The sequence below is a fragment of the Oryx dammah genome, unplaced genomic scaffold (genome assembly GCF_014754425.2).
Source record: "Oryx dammah isolate SB20612 unplaced genomic scaffold, SCBI_Odam_1.1 HiC_scaffold_28, whole genome shotgun sequence".
Lineage (NCBI taxonomy): Eukaryota > Metazoa > Chordata > Mammalia > Artiodactyla > Bovidae > Oryx > Oryx dammah.
The window spans coordinates 8,348,590-8,370,944 of NW_024070212.1; the positions used below are offsets into that span (position 1 = coordinate 8,348,590).

General features: G+C 45.6%; 1 protein-coding gene and 2 pseudogenes across 1 annotated transcript; 1 reads left to right on the top strand and 2 right to left on the bottom strand.

Moving 5' to 3' along the window:
- Positions 1-2,719: 2,719 nt before the first annotated feature.
- On the top strand, positions 2,720-10,384 carry LOC120855567 (intelectin-1a-like). The gene is made up of 8 exons (XM_040230090.1): positions 2,720-2,870; positions 3,149-3,212; positions 3,840-3,947; positions 4,894-5,141; positions 5,469-5,627; positions 6,013-6,133; positions 7,233-7,336; positions 10,122-10,384. The coding sequence occupies exons 1-8, from the start codon at positions 2,859-2,861 to the stop codon at positions 10,272-10,274; spliced, it is 969 nt and encodes a 322-aa protein (XP_040086024.1). The 5' UTR covers positions 2,720-2,858; the 3' UTR covers positions 10,275-10,384.
- A 4,954-nt stretch (positions 10,385-15,338) lies between these two features.
- Positions 15,339-18,114, bottom strand: LOC120855417 (annotated as a pseudogene).
- Positions 18,115-18,255: 141 nt separating this feature from the next.
- Positions 18,256-18,877, bottom strand: LOC120855418 (annotated as a pseudogene).
- Positions 18,878-22,355: the final 3,478 nt, after the last annotated feature.

A 22,355-nucleotide genomic window follows, 5' to 3' on the forward strand; every position in this document is an offset into this window, starting at 1 on the left:
AGGGGATCTTTCCAACTCAGGGATAGAACCCAGGTCTCGCACATAGCGGACAGATTTTTTACTGTCTGAGCCACCAGGGAAGCCCTGTACCTGGAATACCAAATAGAAAAATACTTGCTTGTTACTGAGGTGCATATGGGAAAATGTTTTGGGAGCTATTATGTGTGTGCATGTTTGTGTGCCCTTGCTGAAGATGGTTTATAAAGAAAAATTTCCGCACTATTTGCCTGCTGAAGACCTGGAATCTGTTATTCCATTCATCTCTCCTTGCCAAACAGATCGTTTTTTCTCCCAGACCACCTCCTTTGTAATACAGAACCTGGGAGCTGACATGCAGTGCTGACATTGTTTCCCTGAGGTCTGCCTTCAACGCCACAGTGGAGTCTGTACATCTCACACCTCTTGAGATACCACAGGCAACGCATTTAGCATTTCCCCTAAAACAGAACACAGAATGCCATCCTTCCAACTTCGAAGATTAGTTTCCTCATCAGACATAAACGTACCACCAAGCCAGGGCCCCATATTTTATGGGGTCATTTCCTGAGGCTGGAAAAAAAGATGATGTGGATTGTGCCCTGCCTGGTAAAGGCTTCAGCCTGAAAGTGACCCTTTCTGTTCACATTTCTTGGCTAGCACAAGTCCCATGGCCCACTTTACTTCACAGAGGAGAGGTGCAGTCTTTCCTGTGCCTCCAAAAAGAAGGGAGTTAATCCCAGTGAACAACCCAAATGACTACCTGAGAAATTGCCTGATTAAATGGTATTAGTGGTCATTTCCCTATGGCTGTAGCAAACAGCAGAGATATATGGAAGATAGGTCAGTCCTCTCTCCATCTCTCCCTCCAACTCTGTCCTCTCTGAAAACAAATTCAGGTGGTTGTGATGTAGTAGAGTGCATGGTAAGTGTAAGTTATTAATAACATTCCAGGCCTTGGGGGGTTTTGAACAGGTGTAAGACATTTGCTTTCCTCTGCACTGAACAAGCTGGATGGTTTCTGCACCTTGGACAGCAAAAAGATGTAGGGCTGGAGGCCTAGGAGTGAGAGGAAGCAGGGCCCTAAACATCAGCATCTGACCCCAAGAGCAGCCCCAGCAGCAGAGGTGATGGAAATGAGGTATCAGTGGTCAGCCTGAGCCTGGGCAGTGGACAGAGCTGAAAGGAGTCAGGCTGACATGGGTGTGGAATGGTGAAATCTAGTTGTAAGCTATGATGAACCTAGACAATGTATTAAAAAGCAGAGATATCACTTTTCTGACCCTGTAGTCCATATAGTCAAATATGGTCAAATGTCCATATAGTCAAAGCTATGGTTTTTCCAGTAGTCATGTATAGATGTGAGAGTTGGACCATAAAAAAGACTGAGCACTGAAGGATTGGTGCTTTTGAACTGTGGTGCTGGAGAAGGCTCTTGAGAATCCCTTGGACTGCAAAGAGATAAAGTCAATCAATCCTAAAGGAAATCAACCTCGACTATTCATTGGAAAGACCGATGCTGAAGCTGAGACTCCAATCCTTTGGCCACCTGATGCAAAGAGCTGGCTCATTGGAAAAGACCCTGATGCTGGGAAAGGTTGAAGGCAGGCAGAAAAGGGGATGACGGAGGATGAGATGGTTGGATGGCATTTCTGATTCAATAGAGATGAGTTTGAGCCAATTCTGGGAGATACTGAGGGACAGGGGAGCCTGACTTGCTGTAGTTCATGGGATCACAAAGAATCGGACATCACTGAGTGACTGAATAACAACAAGAATATCCCCTGGGGATTTTGGGCTTCAGTGTGGACAGAAAATCTCCTAATAATGGGAGGTAATGAAAGCCAGAGAAAATTTAGTCTGATGAATGCTGGCTGAGCTGAGTAGAACTCCCAGGCTAGCGGGCCCTAGCAAAGTACCAGTTACATTAAAAAGAATTAATGATAGAAGTTGATAATTGCACTGTGGTTAATATGAGAATATCTGTATTGGGAAAGGACATACTTCTCTAGGGAAAAGGCCTTCATATGTGTAACTTATCCTCAATATGTTGAAGAAAGAAAGACGGTGTGAGTTTTTGTGTGCATAAAGAGAGAAGGCATGCATGATAAAGCAAATTGGGTAGAATACAAACTAACAGGGGATCTGGGTAGAGGCTATATGTGTGTCTTTGCACTACTCTTATTTTCACAATATTCTTTAAATTTTCAATTATTTCAGCCTCAAAATTAAAACAGAATGACATGACAGTGTGGCACATGTCATATTTCGGGTAACAAAGTCCCTATTAGGCCAGGGGAGTATCCGTCAGCCTTGCCTGGGGTGAGGGTGTCAGGGCAGGCTTCATGGAGAAGTTTCTGGAGAGACTGGAAGGATGACACCCTGATGGAGGTGTGTGAGGCCCTGGGGCATTTGACCAAGGTGGGAGCAGGACAGGCTGCCGGGGAGAACCCTGAGGTCCCGTCTGTCCTGAGAGTCTGTTACGGAAGGGAACACTGTGTGTGCTCTGACCTTGCAGGGCTCACCCTCATGGGGTGAGTGTCACCTGTGTGACCACGAGTGCTGCCTCCTGCCCCTCCAGACAGTTACACAATCCTTCTCATTGCTGGAGCCGAGGCTTAGGAACCTTCAAGGGAAGAAAGCCTGAGGGAGGGGCTTGCAGCCCAAAGTGGCCTGGGATGGGCAGGGCCCACATGCTTTGCTCTCCCCATAAAGGCTCAGCACTTCACTCATGTCAGGACTCTCTGCAGAGGCAGTAGCTCTGAGTCTGCACCTGGCAGGGAACTCTCAGCTCCTGGCATCTGCGAGGAAGGAAGGGGATAGCTCTCTGTGCTGTGAGGAAGCTGAGTCTGAGACAAGATCTGAGTGTGTGGGGAGCCACGATGCCAGCTCAGGTCTGATCTTGGTCTCAGGGATGCAGAGTTTCAGAGAAAGGAACCTGTGGGCCCTTAAGGATTTGAGGATTGGATGCTGCTGCTAAGTCGCTTGGATGAAGTGGGGTCTATTCCACGAGGTTCGAGAATGCTCAGAATCCCGTCACTTTCCATTTGAGGTTTCCATATGCAGAAAGTTCAGAGATCATAATGGGAAGATGAAAAACGATGGATCAACAAGGGTGGAAGGGAGAGAAAGAACGAACCCGCCAATGATGTTCTGCTCCTGCTTTCTTTAGGGGCCAGGTGCCAGATTCTGCCTCCTGCTGTTCCTCTCTCTGGCCGCCAGAGGGCGGGGTGCAGGTAAGTCACTCAGGAGCAGCAGTTTCATGAGCTCACCTAGGTGCACAGTGGAGCAGGAGTGGAGCTGGGCTGGATGCTGATGTTCTGGCCAGAGGGGAGTCGTGGAGATGCAGAGAAGCCGCACTTTGCAGCCAAATTGAGCTGTGGCCTAGTGCTGATTGCTGGCCTCTCTGGATGTTTGGTCTGAAGCTAAGCCCTGTCCTGGGGCCCCAGTCTGTGTCTCTGTGTGGCTGAAGGGGTTCAGGGGAGTCATAGAGATGAAGACTGTTTTCTTCTAGCTGCTCCTGCTCCCATGGCCTTGGCTTTGGGATTTCCAGAGGGTGCTTGGTGGTCAGGGTTGTGTCGAGGGAACAGTCTTCCCTAATCCTCATCCTCACAATTCCATTTATCACAATAGCCATAAAAAGAATTTTCATGTTTAATTAGTTGTGGAGAAGAATGCAAGTCGAGTTAAGCCTGTACTAGATGGTGGCTCAGCTAGTCTTAGCAGAGAAGACACTGACCTCTGGGGCTGCAAAACCCAGTGATGAGCCTGTGAAGGGGAAAGGAGCTGGGAGTCAACGACCAGGAAGGCTGGAGTGAGCCGTGCAACACTATTAATGAGAATTATCCTCATATCCTCTACAGTGGCCCCTTCTGTTGGGAAGTTCTGGGGGAACAAAATCTGTGCCCCTTTCCTGTCTTTCCCGCCCAGAACCTGCAAGGAAATCAAAGAAAGTTGCCATAGAGCAGGTGGTGAGTAATAAACCAACTCAGCGTCCTCTCCCTTTGGCCCCCTTTTCGCTAGAGATCCTGGTCATGAAGATCAAAAGGGGTGTGCCTACCACTCCTGTCTGCTCTGACTCCAGCTTCCAGTCTATGATATTTCCAGTGGGAATTTTGAAGCTTTTGGGTCCCATCTAATTGTAGGATACATGATTGTCTGAACACAGGGAGAATGTTTCTGGTGTTCCTGGTGACTCTTAGTTTGGAGACCAGAGCTTTGATGACTTAAGATTTTCTCCTTCTTGTAAGTAAGCTAAATAGTTAGTCTGCCCCAGTGTCATAGATTCTGGTAGGCAGAGACATAGTACTTTATTACTCACTAACGTGGAAGTAGCCAGAGCATCAGCTTTTTCCTGTGCTGTTTCCCTGGTCCTGTCCCATCACAGTGATGTGAAGAGGTCCAGGAGATATATGCACATATAATTTGTTTGCCAAGAAGCTCATAAATTGGAATCATCAAGCAAGTACAAGTCTTTTCTGATATTACAGCTTATTTTCTTTGGGGCTGAGTATGAGGAGGAACTCTGCACTTAGGGAATCCAAATCTCATAAAATGGGCAGTGACCGTGCCTGCCCTTAGCTCTGAGTTGCAGAGGCCACATCCTGATGTGGACTTGAGATGTGGTCAGGTGCTCTTATCAGGCCTCGGGTGGTCAGAAGGAGGCTCTATCCAGAGGGAGATACCATCTCTGTCTTCTTGGATGTTTGCTTTATAAAGCCTTTTTGAAAAGGAAGCATGGAACAAAGGCAGTCAGTGTTTCTGTTCTAAGATTACCCACAGAATTGTCCTCAAGAAATGGGTGTGTGTAGGAACCTTCAGGATACATTTCTGACTTCCCAAATTCTTTCTGGTAATGGGGCCTGACAGGTACTCCCTGTTCTCAGACAGGGGGTCTCTGGCTGGTTCCCTCTGCAGATGGCCTGTATCACCTCCGCACTGAGAATGGTGTCATCTACCAGACCTTCTGTGACATGACCTCTGGGGGTGGTGGCTGGACCCTGGTGGCCAGCGTCCATGAGAACAACATGCGTGGGAAATGCACGTTGGGCGATCGCTGGTCCAGTCAGCAGGGCAACAGGGCTGACTACCCAGAGGGTGACGGCAACTGGGCCAACTACAATACATTTGGGTCTGCAGAGGCCGCCACCAGTGATGACTACAAGGTACTGAGCACCCAGATGGGAAAGGGTGGGAGCTGGGTGTGGCTGGAGCAGAGCACGTGGAAGGGAGAGTGGGAGACGGGGATGTGGAGGTGGGGCTGGAGAAGAAGAAAGACAGAGGTCCATGTCCTGAATCACAGCTTCCTCCCACCAGGGCTGTTTGGGTGGTGGGGCCTCATCGTCTGCTGGAGGAGGGTGGGTTTCTGAGCACTGCTGGGCACCTGCCCCCCTGAAGCCCACAGCTCTCAGCTCAAGTGAGGGTTGTGTATATCTGTCTTTGGCTGATGGCACCTCCCAGGTCAGTAAGGCTGAGTGTGTGTCCCTCTGCAGAACCCTGGCTACTACGACATCCAGGCCCAGGACCTGGGCATCTGGCACGTGCCCAACAATTCCCCCCTGAAGCACTGGAGGAATAGCTCCCTGCTGAGATACCACACCAACACTGGCTTCTTCCGGAGACTGGGGCATAATCTGTTTGGACTCTACCAGGTACATGGGGCTGCTGGCTGGGGGTTGGGAGTGGTCTTTTGGTGAACAGAGAGTCAATGTTTTGGATGAGGAGTGAGTCATTGCACCAAGAGGAACCTCTGCTTGGCTTTCTCCTTCCTCTGCATCCCTGTGAACTAGTGTGCTGCCTCTTAGAGGAACTGTGAGCCAGGAAGCACAAGAAGCTCCGGGGAAGAAGGGAGTGGGTAAAGAAGGAGAAAAACAAGGGTCTTGAGGCTGGTTAGGTTCTGAGGTATGAGTAGGGATGGCAAAGAATCCCTATCATTCAGACTGTTGTCTGAATAATGCCACCTGAGGGCATTAAATCCTCTACTTCCCAGTACAGCAGTATCTCTACTTTCCTCAATCTGTATTTTCGTCCCTGTAGAAATTCCCAGTGAAGTATGGAGCAGGGAAGTGCTGGACTGACAATGGCCCAGCCATTCCTGTTGACTATGACTTTGGTGATGCTGAGAAAACTGCATCTTATTACTCACCAAATGGTCAGCGTGAGTATCTGCTTCCAAAACCCAGTCATCAATCCTTTGCTGCAGTCTTGGGGGAAGGGTAAATAACAACAATTAATGATTGCCAGCATTTATGGAACGCATATCAATACAATACACCAAACTGTTTTCTAGAAACTTGACATGGTTTTGTGTCATTTAATCATCCTGAAAAATCTATGGAGTTAGAATTACTGTCCTCTCCATCGTAGAGAATATAAAGCACACAGACTTCTTAATCAATATACTGCGTGACATAATAGTTACACAAAAAAGGCAAGCTAATGTTCCCAGGTGAGAACTACTTGGAAAGCAGTGAGAAAAATTTGTTTTTGTTATGATGGATAGTTATTATTTGAAAGAAGACATTTTTTCAGCATGATAAAACAGGAGACGTGGGTTTGATACCTCAGTAGGGAAGGTCCCCTGGAGAAGGAAATGGAAACCCACTCCAGTATTCTTGCCGGGAAAATCTCTAGGACAGAGGAACCTGGCGGGCTGCATTCTATGGCGTCACAAAGAGTTGACCACGACTGAGACTAACAGTACTAAGTTAATGTTTGGTGGGAAAATGTGAACCATCAGTTTTTACATTTACTGTTTCAATGAGAGCAGGTAATGGTAGGTAGGGCAAATAAAGTCATGGTAATTGCATGAGAAGTGTGCCAGCAGAAACTGATGGCAACTTCTTTTATTTTTATTTTTACTTTATTTTACTTTACAATATTGTATTGGTTTTGCCATACATTGATATGAATCAATGGCCACTTATTGCTTATTCTTGCTGGACCTCTGGAGGTCTTCTTGCCGATCTCTCAGTGGACTCCTATTTCTCCTATGAGCCCTAGGCAGACAAGTGACTTTTGCGAACATAAGCCTTGGTCTTGTTAGCTCAGATGGAAGGAGGTTCCCTTCCAGCTAAATTCAGAGCCAGGATGTAGCAGCCGCTGTCCACAGAGGTGCTGGGTTTCGTCCCCTAAGCTTGGAGTGCTGGGCTGTAACCTGACCTGTTGATTCAGGGAATCCCTGGGCTGGTCAAAGGGAAATTGTTTCCAGTTCATCTTTTGAATACTTAGGCCTTTCTCTGCCTCTTCTTTTCCAGGAGAATTTGTTGCGGGATTCGTCCAGTTCAGGGTGTTTAACAATGAGGGAGCCGCCCATGCCCTGTGTGCTGGGATGAGAGTCACTGGCTGCAACACTGAGTTCGTGAGTTTAGGGATGATCCCTGGCTTGTGTGCGTGTGTCTACATGTGCATGGGAACACTTGATTGGGATGTTTTAACGTAAACCTCCTTGGCTTGCGTTTTATTCTTTTGCTGGTATTTTGTGGACATACTTTTAAAATTGTTACTATTGAGGAGCCTGGTAGGCTGCAGTCCATGGGGTCGCGAAGAGTCAGACATGACTGAGCAACTTCACTTTCACTTTTCACTTTCATGCACTGGAGCAGGAAATGGCACCCCACTCCAGTGTTCTTGCCTGGAGAATCCCAGGAACCGGGAAGCCTCGTGGGCTTCCGTCTATGGGGTCGCACCGAGTCGGACACGACTGAAGCAACTTAGCAGCAGTAGCAGCATTGCTTTTAAATTGAGATTCAATGGACATAAAACATTTTATTAGCTTCAAGTATATAATATAATGATTCTATATTTTTATGTATTTTGAAATGATCATCACAATAACTCTAGTCAACACCCACCACCACAAATAGTTTCAAATTCTTTTGTCTTGTGATAAAAATTTTAATATCTACTCTCTTAGTAACTTTTCAGTGTACAAATCAGTATTATTAACTATAGTCACTAGTCTATACTTTACATCCCCAGGACTTATTTTATCACTGAAAGTTTGTACTTTTGTCTAATGGATATAATTTCCTGTATTGAAGTCCAATTTATCTGTATTTTCATGTATGATTAGTACTTTGATGCTGTGTTTAAGAAGTATTTTCCTATGTCAAGATCATGATGCTATTCCACATTCAATGTAAAAACTTTATTGTTTTATTTTTTCCCAGTATTGAGAAGAGAGCACCGTAGCTGTGGTTAGTGGAGACTGTCTCTGAAGGACATTTATGGCTGGGGGGCAGGAGGAAGAGAGAGTCAGAGCTCTAAGAACAAGAACATTCAGTACCTTTTCCTTCCACACCTATCAGTCTGAGAAACGTGACCCTGAAGTCAAGGACATCTTCACTTCCCCATTCAGTTACCAGTTGTCCATTTCTCAGTCGAGGTGTGATAGCTGTGTCTTCATGGAAGGATCCCTAGGTTATGATTTGGAGGATGATGCAGGTGTGGGCTCTGGGAGTAGGGTGAGACGTGTTCCTCCTACACTGGCTTCCAAGGAGCCTTATCTTGCTCATTAATGCTCATTTGCTTGTACCTTGCAAGCACTGATTCCTTAAAAATACATGCTAGGGAACCTACAAAGTGCAGCTATTAGAGATGCAAAGCTGACAGAGTCATCTTAAGGAACTCAGACTGAGTGGGAGAGAGAGATAAATGCACGATTGCAATCTCATGTGGTATCGCCTGTGATAGCAACACAAACAAGGGGCTCTGGGAACACAAGACAGGAGCTGCTACCTGTACTAGTGGCACACAGTTGATTCTGAAGGAAGGTGACATCTTTGCCGAATGTCGAAAGATGTGTGTAAAATTCAATAGGCAGCAAGGGGCAGAGTAGTGTCCTTGAGCATGAGTGACTGACATGTTCAAAATAACTGGGATTTAATAGACATGGTGTGTTGAGGGGGCAGTGAGGTGTTGTGTAAATTGTATCATGGTATGCACATGGTGTAGAATCAAGAGCTGATGCTAGAAATACTTGCAAGAAGTAGGGCAAGGAGGGGCTTTTGAATTATGTTCAGGACAGAGTTTATGTTATAGGTGATGGGACACCTATAATCTGATGTTATGGGACACATCAGAGGAGTTTGAACATATTAGTGACCTGATCATTCAAGAGCAGGGAAATAAGAGTCAGTGAGACCATGCTGCTGCTGCTAAGTCGCTTCAGCTGTGTCCGACTCTGTGCTACCCCACAGATGGCAGCCTACTAGGCTCCTCTGTCTCTGGGATTATCCAGGCAAGAACACTGGAGTGGGTTGCTATCTCCTTCTCCAGTGCATGAAAGTGAAAAGCAAAAGTGAAGTCGCTCAGTCGTGTCCAACTCTTAGCGACCCCGTGGACTGCAGCCTACCAGGCTCCTCTGTCCATGGGATTTTCCAGGCAAGAGAACTGGAGTGGGGTGCCATTGCCTTCTCCAGTGAGACCATGAGGCAGGTGTAAAGGTACAGATGTGAAATACTGAGGACCTGAGCCAGGGTGGCCTTGATAAATTTAAAAGAGCAAGCATGGATGCCTAGACAGTGAAATCAGCAGTTCTTGATGATTAAATGAACGTGGGGGATGGGAAGTGAAAGAGGCAACAGACTTCAGGGTTTTGTTTCGGGTGATTGAGTGCTATCAATTAAGATGGGTGACAGGAAGAGAAATAGATTCAAGGGCAGCAAGAGAGTGAATTAGTTTTGTTTTGCTTAAGTGGAGATTTAGATCTAGCGATATGTAGGTGGAGACATTCACAGGGCAGCTGGATGTGGGGTTTCAAGCCCAGAAAATACCTGGCTGGTCATTCAGATTTAGGAGTATATCTTGGCAATAGGTGATTATGCTGGTTCTAGCAAAAGTCATGGGAGAAGACAGACCATCATTAGGAGAGTGAGGTGTGGACAGAATTGTGAGGAATAAATAGCCTTTAGGGGATCCATTGAGGAAAAAGCATGGTTGAGGGGGTCTGAGAATAAGGATGAAGGAAAGGAGAAAGGAATTCAGGAAAGCATGGTTTCAGAGTCCACTGGAGGGAAAGGTTTTTTCAGGGGAGGGGTCAAGGCAAGTAGGAAGAAGACCACATTTACAGGGGATTTGACCATTAAGAGCTCCCTGGTGTGTGCACAGCCAACCCCTTGTTGTGTCTTCTCCCTGCCCCCCAGCACTGCATCGGTGGAGGAGGATTCTTCCCAGAGGGCAATCCAGTGCAGTGTGGGGATTTCTCTTCCTTTGACTGGAACGGATACGGAACTCACCAGGGTTACAGCTCCAGCCGGGAGATCACCGAGGCAGCTGTGCTCCTGTTCTACCGCTGAGAGCTGTGTGGTGTGAGACAGGAAGCCAGCTCCTAAGCCCAGACCCTCAGAAATGGAAAAATGGAATGCTAACAAGGAGGGGAAGGGAATAAATTACATCACTTTGTGCACTTTGTGACTCTCAGTTTCTTTTAATTCCTTTTACAACTTGAAACCTGGAGTGATGTTTTACAATAACGCCTTGTAAGCTGGTGATTTCTACTTTAGATTTTCGGAGTTTGGAAATTCTAGTCTCAGGTATCCCAGACACACATTTGCTTCTCTTTCTAGGGAACCCTTATGGGAGACTGAGGAGCAGGGAAAAATCATTCTTAATTTTCCTACCATTCTATTATTGGTTAGTCAAATTAAGCTCTCTGCATAAGTATCTTAAAGAGGAAAAGCTGATTATTATTTAGTTTCAGTAGGAAAAAAAGAAATTGAGGTCACAGCTGTCCATTTCCTTTATTCCTCCAATTTTGACAGTTGGGACAGGTTCTCTAAAATGATTTGGTACTATTTGCAACATCTCTGTTTTCGGGAGGGTTCTCACAATACCAGGGAATTCACTGACACCTAGTGGGATGTCCTACAACTCAACTCCATTTTGACCCAGTCTACCAGGAGACAGTGTCTGATCCCCATGTGAAGGGCTCAGTTCTACAAGTCTGTCCCTTGAATCCCCTACTCCGGATACCGGTTGCAAGTCCAGATTGTCACCTGTGCTTTGACTGACTGGCTGTGGATTGGAGGTTCCAGTGAATCCCTCCTTGGGTTCAATTAAATTGCTAGAGTGGCTCAGAAAACTCAATGAAACATTTTATCTACTAGATGATGAGTTTATTAGAAAAGGGTATAACTCAGGAACAGCCAGATGGAAGAGACAGCTGGAGCCAGTTCAGGTGAAGGTCCCAGAGTTTCCTTGCCCTGGAGTGTTTCTTCCCAATCTCCACATATTCATCAACCCTGAAGCTCTCTCAGTTCAGTTCAGTCGCTTAGTCATGTCTGACTCATTGCGACCCCATGAATTGCAGCATGCCAGGCCTCCCTGTCTATCACCAACTCCCGGAGTTCACTCAGACTCACGTCCAACGAGTCCGTGATGCCATCCAGCCATCTCATACTCGGCCGTCCCCTTCTCCTCCTGCCCCCAATCCCTCCCAGCAGCAGAGTCTTTTCCAATGAGTCAACTCTTCTCATGAGGTGGCCAAAGTACTGGAGTTTCAGCTTTAGCATCATTCCTTCCAAAGAAATCCCAGGGCTGATCTCCTTCAGAATGGACTGGTTGGATCTCCTTGCAGTCCAAGGGACTCTCAAGAGTCTTCTCCAACACCACAGTTCAAAAGCATCAATTCTTCGGCACTCAGCCTTCTTCACAGTCCAACTCTCACATCCATACATGACTACTGGAAACACCATAGCCTTGACTAGACGGACCTTAGTCGGCAAAGTAATGTCTCTGCTTTTGAATATACTATCTAGGTTAGTCATAACTTTTCTTCCAAGGAGTAAGCATCTTTTAATTTCATGGCTGCAGTCACCATCTGCAGTGATTTTGGAGCCCCCAAAATAAAGTCTGACACTGTTTCTACTGTTTCCCCATCTATTTCCCATGAAGTAATAGGACCAGATGCCATGATCTTCGTTTTCTGAATGTTGAGCTTTAAGCCAACTTTTTCACTCTCCTCTTTCACTTTCATCAAGAGGCTTTTTAGCTCCTCTTCACTTTCTGCCATAAGGGTGGTGTCATCTGCATATCTGAGGTTATTGATATTTCTCCTGGCAATCTTGATTCCAGCTTGTGCTTCTTCCAGCCCAGCGTTTCTCATGATGTACTCTGCATATAAGTTAAATAAGCAGGGTGACAATATACAGCCTTGATGTACTCCTTTTCCTATTTGGAACCAGTCTGCTGTTCCATGTCCAGTTCCAACTGTTGCTTCCTGACCTGCATACAGATTTCTTAAGAGGCCAGTTAGGTGGTCTGGTATTCCCAGCTCTCTCAGAATTTTCCACAGTTTATTGTGATCCACACAGTCAAAGGCTTTGGCATAGTCAGTAAATCAGAAATAGAAGTTTTTCTGGAACTCTCTTGCTTTTCTGTGATCCAGCAGATGTTGGCAATTTGATCACCGGTTCCTCTGCCTTTTCTAAAACCAGCTTGAACATTAGGGAGTTCATGGTTCACGTATTGCTGAAGCCTTGCTTGGAGAATTTTGAGCATTACTTTACTAGCATGTAGATACCCCTCGTCCAAGGTAAGGAGCAACGTCTGTGTTTTGCTGGAGCAGCCATGAAGAGATACCCCACACCAAAGGTAAGAGAAACCCAAGTAAGATGGTAGGTGTTGCAAGAGGGCATCAGAGGGCAGTCACACTGAAACCATACTCACAGAAAACTAGTCAATCTAATCACACTAGGACCACAGCCTTGTCTAACTTAATGAAACCAAGCCATGCCTGCAGGGCAACCCAAGATGGGCGGGTCATGGTGGAGAGGTCTGACAGAATGTGGTCCACCGGAGAAGGGAATGGCAAACCACTTCAGTATTCTTGCCTTGAGAACCCCATGAACAGTATGAAAAGGCAAAATGATAGGATACCAAAAGAGGAACTCCCAGGTCATTAGGTGCCCAATATGCTACTGGAGATCAGTGGAGAAATAACTCCAGAAAGAATGAAGGGATGGAGCCAAAGCAAAAACAATACCCAGTTGTGGATGTGACTGGCGATAGAAGCAAGATCCGCTGCTGTAAAGAGCAATATGCATAGGAACCTGCAATGTCAGGTCCATGAATCAAGGCAAATTGGAAGCGGTCAAACAAGAGATGGCAAGTGTGAACGTCAACATTCTAGGAATCAGCGAACTAAAATGGACTGGAATGGGTGAATTTAACTCAGATGACCATTATATCTACTACTGTGGCCAGGAATTCATCAGAAGAAATGGAGTAGCCATCATGGTCAGCAAGAGTCTGAAATGCAGTACTTGGATGCAATCTCAAAAATGACAGAATGATCTCTGTTCATCTTCAAGGCAAACCATTCAATATCATAGTAATCCAAGTCTATGCCCCAACCAGGAACACTGAAGAAACTGAAGTTGAACAGTTTTATGAAGACCTACAAGACCTTTTAGAACAAACAGCCAAAAAAGATGTCCTTTTCATTATAGGGGATTGGAATGCAAAAGTAGGAAGTCAAAAAACACCTGGAGTAACAGGCAAATTAGGCCTTGGAATGTGGAATGAAGCAGGGCAAAGACTAATAGAGTTTTGCCAAGAAAATGCACTGGTCTTAGCAAACAGCCTCTTCCAACAACACAAGAGAAGACTCTATACATGGACATCACCAGATGGTCAACACCAAAATCAGATTGATTATATTCTTTGCAGTCAAAGATGGAGAAGCTCTATACAGTCAACAAAAACAAGACCAGGAGCTGACTGTGGCTTGGATCATGAACTCCTTCTTACCAAATTCAGACTCAAATTGAAGAAAGTAGGGAAAACCACTAGACCATTCAGGTATGACCTAAATCAAATCCCTTATGATTATACAGTGGAAGTGAGAAATAGATTTAAGGGCCTAGATCTGATAGATAGAGTGCCTGATGAACTATGGAATGAGGTTCATGACATTGTACAAGAGACAAGGATGAAGACCATCATAATGGAAAAGAAATGCAGAAAAGCAAAATGGCTATCTGGGGAGCCCTTACAAATAGCTGTGAAAAGAAGAGAAGTGAAAAGCAAAGGAGAAAAGGAAAGATATAAGCATCTGAATGCAGAATTCCAAAGAATAGCAAGAAGAGATAAGAAAGCCTTCTTCAGTGATCCATGCAAAGAAATAGAGGAAAACAACAGAATGGGAAAGACTAGAGATCTCCTCAAGAAAATTAGAGATACCAAGGGAACATTTCATGCAAAGATGGGCTTGATAAAGGACAGAAATGGTATGGAACCAACAGAAGCAGAAGATATTAAGACGAGGTGGCAAGAATACATGGAAGAACTGTACAAAAAAGATCTTCACGACCCAGATAATCACGATGATGTGATCACTCATCTAGAGCCAGACATCTTGGAAAGTGAAGTCAAGTGGGCCTTAGAAAGCATCACTATGAACAAAGCTAGTGGAGGTGATGGAATTCCAGTTGAGCTGTTTCAAATCCTGAGATGATGCTGTGAAAGTGTTGCACTCAATATGTCAGCAAATTTGGAAAACTCAGCAATGGCCACAAGACTGGAAAAGGTCAGTTTTCATTCCAATTGCAGAGAAGCTCTCTAAACCATATCTTTTTGGGGTTTTACACAGACAGGTTTGATTAAATCATTGACTAGGTGTCAGGATACAAATAACAGGAGGCTTCCTGTGTGCTGTTTCATTTCTGTTAGGAATTCTCTGCTCTTTATTAATTCCTGAATACTCAGGAATTAAGAGGAGAGGCAAGCCTCTCCCAGGGGCTGAAGAATCCAGGCATTTCCTTCATTAGTTTTTCTATACAGTGATAAGTATCCCCTTCCTCCCTATGAACCTTATTGTAAAAGTGATTGTTTAGAAATCTCTCTCTTTAATATGGATTGCCTATGTTTTGTAAGTCTGGAACTTTAATCTTTATCTTTGCTAAGAATAACAACTTTGTAAGACCGTATATATACACACACCATGTTAATTAAAACACCTTTGCTCCATCAGAGCTCTGGTCCCCGTGTCTTTCTCTCTCTCTCTCTCTCCCTCTCTTTTTCAGGCTTATCCCTTGGAGCACAGAGGCCCTCTGAGTTCATGTTCCTGCCCGGGCTTCTAAGACCCTCTCGAGAAGGTGCTCTGTGTCTTCACTCCATCAAGAGAGTGCCTGAGGCCTCCATGAACAGAGCAAGTCCCGTGTCAGGGGCTTTATTGGCTTTCTGCGTAAAGCAAGGAATATCAGCCTCTTTCTCTCTCCTTTACTTTCATATCAGTCGACTCCGGACCACCATGTTCCGGTCCATTAAAGGACCGCAAGAAATAGGGAAATTGATTCAACCTTCCACCCCTCTTCTCTTCAGGAGAGTCAGGGTGAGTGGGCTTGAAAGTTTCAACCCTCTCATTTCAAGGCAGATTCTAACTTCATTAACATGACTGAAGATCTCTGAGGCAGAGTCTGAAAGTAGCCCATTCCAACCGAACTAGAATTGTTGGTTTTTGCAGAAACAGAAGCAGTGGGTTCTGATTGATATTATCTGTGATGTTCAAATAAGTCCAGCTGGTACATAGTGCTCAAGCAAGATTCACCCAAGTGTCAAGATAAATTTCTTTCTGATAAATTGATCCTCCAAATTCTGTCCACAGAATCACACCAGAGCTTGAAACTGGATGTCCCCAGTCTGTAATGCATTGTAAAATTGTCCCTTGTCAGCTTGGATTTGGCACTGTCCCAGGTCATGGACTGGAATCCAAAAGCCAGACCTCACAGTCAAAGACAGTTGAATCATGGATTGCAGGTTCATCAAAATCCTAGTCAACATCACAAACATACTGTCTTGTAAGAAGACTTGATTTTACCATTTTTCTTTACGATGCTAGTGTGAGAAGGTAATACCAAACTCAGATTCAAACTTTGACAAATCTGGCTCCCATTTGTAATTTAATTCTGTCCCCAGAGTGTTGTCAGTGTTGCATTGTTCTGTGATCGATCATACAGTGTATGTATTTGGTCTGCAAACTGCCAGGAACATGACCTGTATATTAGATGATTCGGGGGCTGAGCATGCCTTGTCAGTGCATCATTTTATTTTCACATCGTGACAACACCAAACCAAATCCTTCATTGAGAATATCTCTGGAAGATTTGCCAAGGTCCGCATATGTAGATGAAGGCACATTGCTCACACACAGAGTTCTGTGTATAGGTCTGATGGCAAAACTGTGAGAGGAGGTGGTCCGGTGTCTCTTCAGGTGAGTTCTGCAGCCACAGCTGAGGCCACGGGGTTTGCTCTGAGTTGAGCAGCAGCTGTCCTGTTTGGAGGGTGGAGTGAATGCCCTGTGGTTGTTCTTGGCTAAACCTGATTTGTATGGTAGTCAGTCAACGATGGTTAATGTACAGTTGACCCTAGAACAATGTTGGATTGTGGTCACCAATCCTCCAAACAGTCTAAAATCCACATATAACTTATGGTTGGTCATTTGTACCCATAGTTTCTTCATATCTGCAGTTCCTCTGGGTCTGTGTTCCACATCTGCAGATTCAACAAGTCATGAATTGTGTGCTGTGCTGTGCTTAGTATCTCAGTCATGTCCGACTCTTTGTGACCCCATGGACTGTAGCCCATCAGGCACCTCTGTCCATGGGAATTCCCCATGCAAGAATACTGGAGTGGGTAGATTATCCCTTCTCCACGGGATCTTCATGAATTGTGTAGTATTATGGAAGCAGGAGGAGAAGGGGACGACCAAAGATGAGATGGCTGGATGGCATCATGGACTCGATGGAAGTGAGTCTGAGTGAACTCTGGGAGATGGTGATGGACAGGGAGGCCTGGTGTGCTGTGATTCATGGGGTTGCAAAGAGTCGGACACGACTGAGTGACTGAACTGAACTGAACTGATGTGATTTAATATTGGAAAAACCCAACATATAAGTGGACGAGCACAGTTCAAACCAGCTTTGCTCATGGGTCAGCTGTGTTTGCCTTTTTCCAGTATCTTCTCTTTTTTCCACCTCCCTAATAAATCTTTCCCCCTTACTAGTTCATTCCAGATTTCCATCCTTCTCTTTTATCCCTTCTTTCTTACTCCTTTTGGTTACCTCTTGCCTTATTTCTCTCTCTTTATTTCAGGTTGCTACAAATCCCAGCTTGATTCTGCTAGATGTGTAAAGCCAAGCTACTGATACGGGATTGTGGTGAAGGAAAGTGCAACATTTACTGAAGACTCAAGCAAGGAGTTTGGGTATCTAATGCTCAAATCCTGAAAGTGAAAGAGGAGAGTGAAAAAGTTGGCTTAAAGCTCAACATTCAGAAAATGAAGATCATGGCATCCAGTCCCATCACTTCATGGCAAATAGATGGGGAAACAGTAGAAGCAGTGTCAGACTTTATTTTTTTGGGCTCCAAAATCACTGCAGATGGTGATTGCAGCCATGAAATTAAGAGATGCTTACTCCTTGGAAGAAAAGTTATGACCAACCTAGATAGTATATTCAAAAGCATGGACTTTACATTGCCAACTAAGGTCCATCTAGTCAAGGCTATGGTTTTTCCTGTGGTCATGTATGGATGTGAGATTTGGACTGTGAAGAAGGCTGAGCGCCAAAGAATTGATGCTTTTGAACTGTGGTGTTGGAGAAGACTCTTGAGAGTCCCTTGGACTGCAAGGAGATCCAACCAGTCCATTCTGAAGGAGATCAACCCTGGGATTTCTTTGGAAGGAATGATGCTAAAGCTGAAGCTCCAGTACTTTGGCCACCTCATGCAAAGGATTGACTCATTGGAAAAGACTCTGCTGCTGGGAGGGATTGGGGGCAGGAGGAGAAGGGGACAACTGAGGATGAGATGGCTGGATGGCATCACGGACTCGATGGACGTGAGTCTGAGTGAACTCCGGGAGATGGTGATGGACAGGGAGGCCTGGTGTGCTGTGATTCATGGGGTCACAAAGAGTCGGACACGACTGAGTGACTGAACTGAACTGAGCTCCCAACTGGCTTTCAGGGAAAAATGTTTAAAGGCAAGATGGGTAAGAGGGTTGCTGTAGCTAGATCAACAGGTGGACTCTCTTCTGATTGATTGTTGGTGGGGTAATTGGGACTCAACATCATCAACCTTCTCCAACTGGTCTGGAGCCCACCTGCTTGTGGTCAGCCCCCAGTTACCTTCTTCCATCTGTTGTGGGTTTCATTATCTGCAAATCTTCTTGAAGGATATGGCTCAGAAGAGATTTGTCATCTGGAAGGAATATGTTTGGAGCCCTGGCAAACTTCTGTTTCTTTTCTCCTGAAAACTCAGCAGTCAGTTTTACAGGTCTCAGGCTAGGAATCCCTGGGTCTTGAGGGCCTCTGTGAATTTGTCAGTTTTCTTCTCTATGTTCTTTTCAGTTTGCTTCTGTAGCCTTCTGAGCTGCTTCCCCATCCCCATCCCCAATAATGGATATTGCTCTTCTTCTTTCTCTTTCCCTCCAGGGTGGCTGCTACTGCCTCACACTCCAATCAGCCTCGTGAGCCACGTGCCCTAGGCAGGAAAACTTGCACATAGGTGTCAGATGGACATAGATGTCAAGACGTCACCTTGAGGATGGCAGGGATCACTGTCCACTTTTCATGTCATAGGGTGGTGGGATCCCATCAAGTACCTTGAGGTGGTCCAGAGTGGCCTGGCCTTGCCTGGTCTTGGGGGTACCATGTCTCACACTGTCAGCCAGAAGATGCAGTTGGGTGTTCGGATTTGGGAGGCATTGACGTTCATCTGCTTGTGGAGGAAGGCCAGGCACTTCAACTTGTTTCTGTAGAAACTGCCAGGAAATACTGATTCCCCAGAAGTGCAGGAATACCACCTTCTGGCCCAGAACTACCTTCTTGGCCAGGGTGGCTGCCAGGTAGGCCAGGAGATGGCCTCAGCTATCAAACACCAGGACCTTCCCCTCTGCCATCTTTGGCAGTCGTGTGAGAAAGAAACTTTTGTTACTTAAACAGGGTGGTGAATTTATAGGTGTTTACTTTCATAATTCATTAAACTGTCTATGCTTTTAATCCTTTTCTGTATGTGTATTAATTTTTTTACAGTGAAGTATTTTTTTTTAACAATTAATCCTAAATAGTTCACAGGGAGAAGCTGGACTGGATGCAAGTTTGGAATGGGGCAGCTTTAAGTCACACTATTCTCTCTCCACACAGACACAGACTGACAATTTTTTTTCCTAAAGTAGATTTTGAATTATGCAGTTATGGACTGGTGATTGGTGATGAATCTAAATTCACAAAAAACAATAGTCTCTCATAATCAAATATTTATTTACACTTTTACATTCTTACTAACATTTGACTGTGAGGATCACAACAAACTATGGAAAATTCTTCAAGAGATGGGAATACCAAACCACCTGACCTGCCTCCTGAGAAACCTGTATGCAGGTCAGGAAGCAACAGTTAGAAATGGACATAGAACAACAGACTGGTTCCAAATAAGGAAAGGAGTTCATCAAGGCTGTATATTGTCACCCTGCTTATTTAACTTATATGAAGAATATGCCATGAGAAATGCTGGACTGGATGAAGCATAAGCTGGAATCAAGATTGCCAGGGAAATATCAATAAACTCAGATATACAGATAACACCACACTTAGGGCAGAAAGCAAAGAAGAACTGAAGAGCCTCTTATGAAAGTGAAAGAGAGTGAAAAAGTTGGCTTAAAACTCAACATTCAGAAGAGCAAAATCATGCCATCTGGTCCCATCACTACATGGCAGATAGATGGGGAAACAATGGAAACAGTGAGGGACTTTATTTTTGGGGCTCCAAAATCACTGCAGACAGTGACTACAGCCATGGAATTAAAAGACTTGCTCCTTGGAAGAAAAGTTATGAAAAACCTAGGCAGTATATTAAAAAGCAGAGACATTTCTTTGCTGACAAAGGTCCATCTAGTCATAGCTATGGTTTTTCCAGTAGTCATGTATGGATGTGAGAGTTGGACTATAAAGAAAGTTGAGCACAGAAGAACTGATGGTTTTGAAGTGTGGTATGGTAGAAGACTCTTGAGAGTCCCTTGGATAGCAAGGAGATCCAACCAGTCCATCCTAAAGGAAATCAATCCTGAATATTCATTGGAAGGACTGATGCTGAAGCTGAAACTCCAATACTTTAGCCACCTGATGAGAAGAACTGACTCATTGGAAAAGACCTTGATGCTGGGAAAGATTGAAGGCTGGAGGAGAAGGGAGGAGAGGATGAGATGGTCGGATGGCATCACTGACACAATGCACATGAGTCTGAGTCAACTCCAGATGCTGGTGATGGACAGGGAGGCCTGGTGTGCTGCAGTCCATGAGGACGAAAAGAGTTGGACACGACTGAGCGACTGAACTGAACTGAGCATTCCTCCGCCCTGTAAACATTTCCAGCATGTTCCCACACACAGTCCAGCCACAAACTCTTCCACGTCTCCCCAGTTGAGGCTGTCCGTTACTGGAAGGACAGGTGGGGGCTGCAATCCCCACCTCCTAGCATCTCCCTCGCTTTCCCCAGCTCCTCTTCATGGCCAGTGCTCTAAAGTTCCTTGCTGCTTCTACAGCTTCCTTCCTAGCTTCTCTCCCTGATTCCTAACTTCTGGTCCACAGAAAGTTCAGAGATGAGAGAAATGGATCTACAGGGCACAAGGGCACAAAATGGGAAAGGAAAAGTGGAGAGGGCAAGTGCCAGGCGTTCTCATAATCCCACTGACCAGCAGTGGGTCACTCTTCCTTTCAGGTATATGAGAAATGTGACTCTAAAGCCCATCCTGACAGTCTGTTTCCAGGACCACTTCTGATGCTTTGTATCTTAGCCTGTGTCCTCCACACGTGGAAACCTGAGGCAAAGAGGAAAGTGCAAACACCTGAGTTGCTATATGCCAATTCAGAAAGATAAGGACCTGGAAAAAAAAGAAAGCAATGAAGAAAAGCCTCAGGAACTCTGTGATGTATGATCACTGCCTGTCTTTCTCTCTTTCTTTTGCAAATTAGAGTTCTTTTAATACATATATGCTAAAATACCCACCTGGTTCTGCTGTGTTATTTGCCCTAAAAAGGCGGGGTGAGGCAGAGTGAAGAATCCCAGTGCATCTGAGTGGGCCTTTCGACAAAGTAGAGAATGGTAAGGCCATCCCCAGACTACTATCCCTCTTGCTGTTCCCAGCCCCCAATTCTTCCAGCAGGAAACCCCTGTGGTCTGGCCCTGGCACTGAGAGTAGAAGATACTTGAAGGGCTGGGTGAGTGAATAAGGACGTATGACCTTTGAAACATAAAAACACTGCAGTATGTTGGGAGCAGGCTCTCTGTGGCTCGGGCAGCTGACTGGGCCTCCTGCTCTGTGGCACAGGTAGGTGTGTGTGGGGTGACCACTCCTCCAGGAGCAAGGAAGGCTCTGTCTCAACAGAATACTTTCTCAAAATTGTTTCTGGTACAAAATGAATGTACCGGAGATATGAGGTGTGGAGCTGCAGAGGCCAGGCCAGCCGCCCTCCCCAGACCTCAGATGATGGCGGCGCAGGTGAGGCGGGTGGGGGTGGTGCTGCTCTGGGAGGACTCGCAGGAGAATCTAGAAGGAAGCGCAGTGAGTTTGTGAGTTTGTGTGTGCATTTAGAGAGAGGGAATACATGATAAAGCAAACGGGATGAAATACAAAAAAATGTAATTCACATTCTTACTAATCCTCCTCCACCCTGTAAACATTTCCTGTGAATATTTATTTTTCAAAACAAAGACGAATTTAGGTAGAAACTATATGGATTTTTTTTAGTAATATTGTTATTTTGGCAATGTTCTGTAAATTTTCAATTATTTCTAACCCAAAAGTAAATAAAAGAAATACATGCAGTGTGACATGCCACAGTTAGAGGTTGGAGAAAGTCCAGTAGTAGGACAGTGAAGCATCCGTCAGCCTTGCCTGGGGTGGGGGTGTCAGGGCAGGCTTCATGGAGAAGTTTCAGAAGAGACTGGAAGGGTGATGACCTGATGGTGGTGTGTGAGGCCCTGGAGCATCTGACTCAGGTGGAAGCAGGACAGGCTGCAGGGAAGAACCGTGAGGTCCCATCCATCCCGAGAGTCTGTTATGGACGGGAACACTGTGTGTACTCTGACCCTGCAGGGCTCGCCCCCCTCATGGTGACCACGAGTGCTGCCTCCTGCCCCTCCAGACAGTTACACAAACCTTCTCATTGTCAGGGCCGAGCCTCAAGAACCTTCAAGGAAGGACAGCTCGAGGGTGGGGCCTGCATCCAGACGAGGGCTGCGATGGGCAGGGCCCACACTTCGCTCTCCCCAGAGGCTCAGCATTTCACCCACCTCAGACTCTCTGCAGAGGCAGTACTCTAAGTCTTCACCTGGCAGGGAACTCTCCACTCCTTCATCTGTGAGGATGGAAGGAGGGA

Coding starts and splice junctions, on each gene's coding strand:
- LOC120855567 (XM_040230090.1), top strand. Junction 3,213..3,839: donor CGCCAGAGGGCGGGGTGCAG/GTAAGTCACTCA, acceptor TATCCTCTACAG/TGGCCCCTTCTGTTGGGAAG. Junction 7,337..10,121: donor CTGGCTGCAACACTGAGTTC/GTGAGTTTAGGG, acceptor CCTGCCCCCCAG/CACTGCATCGGTGGAGGAGG.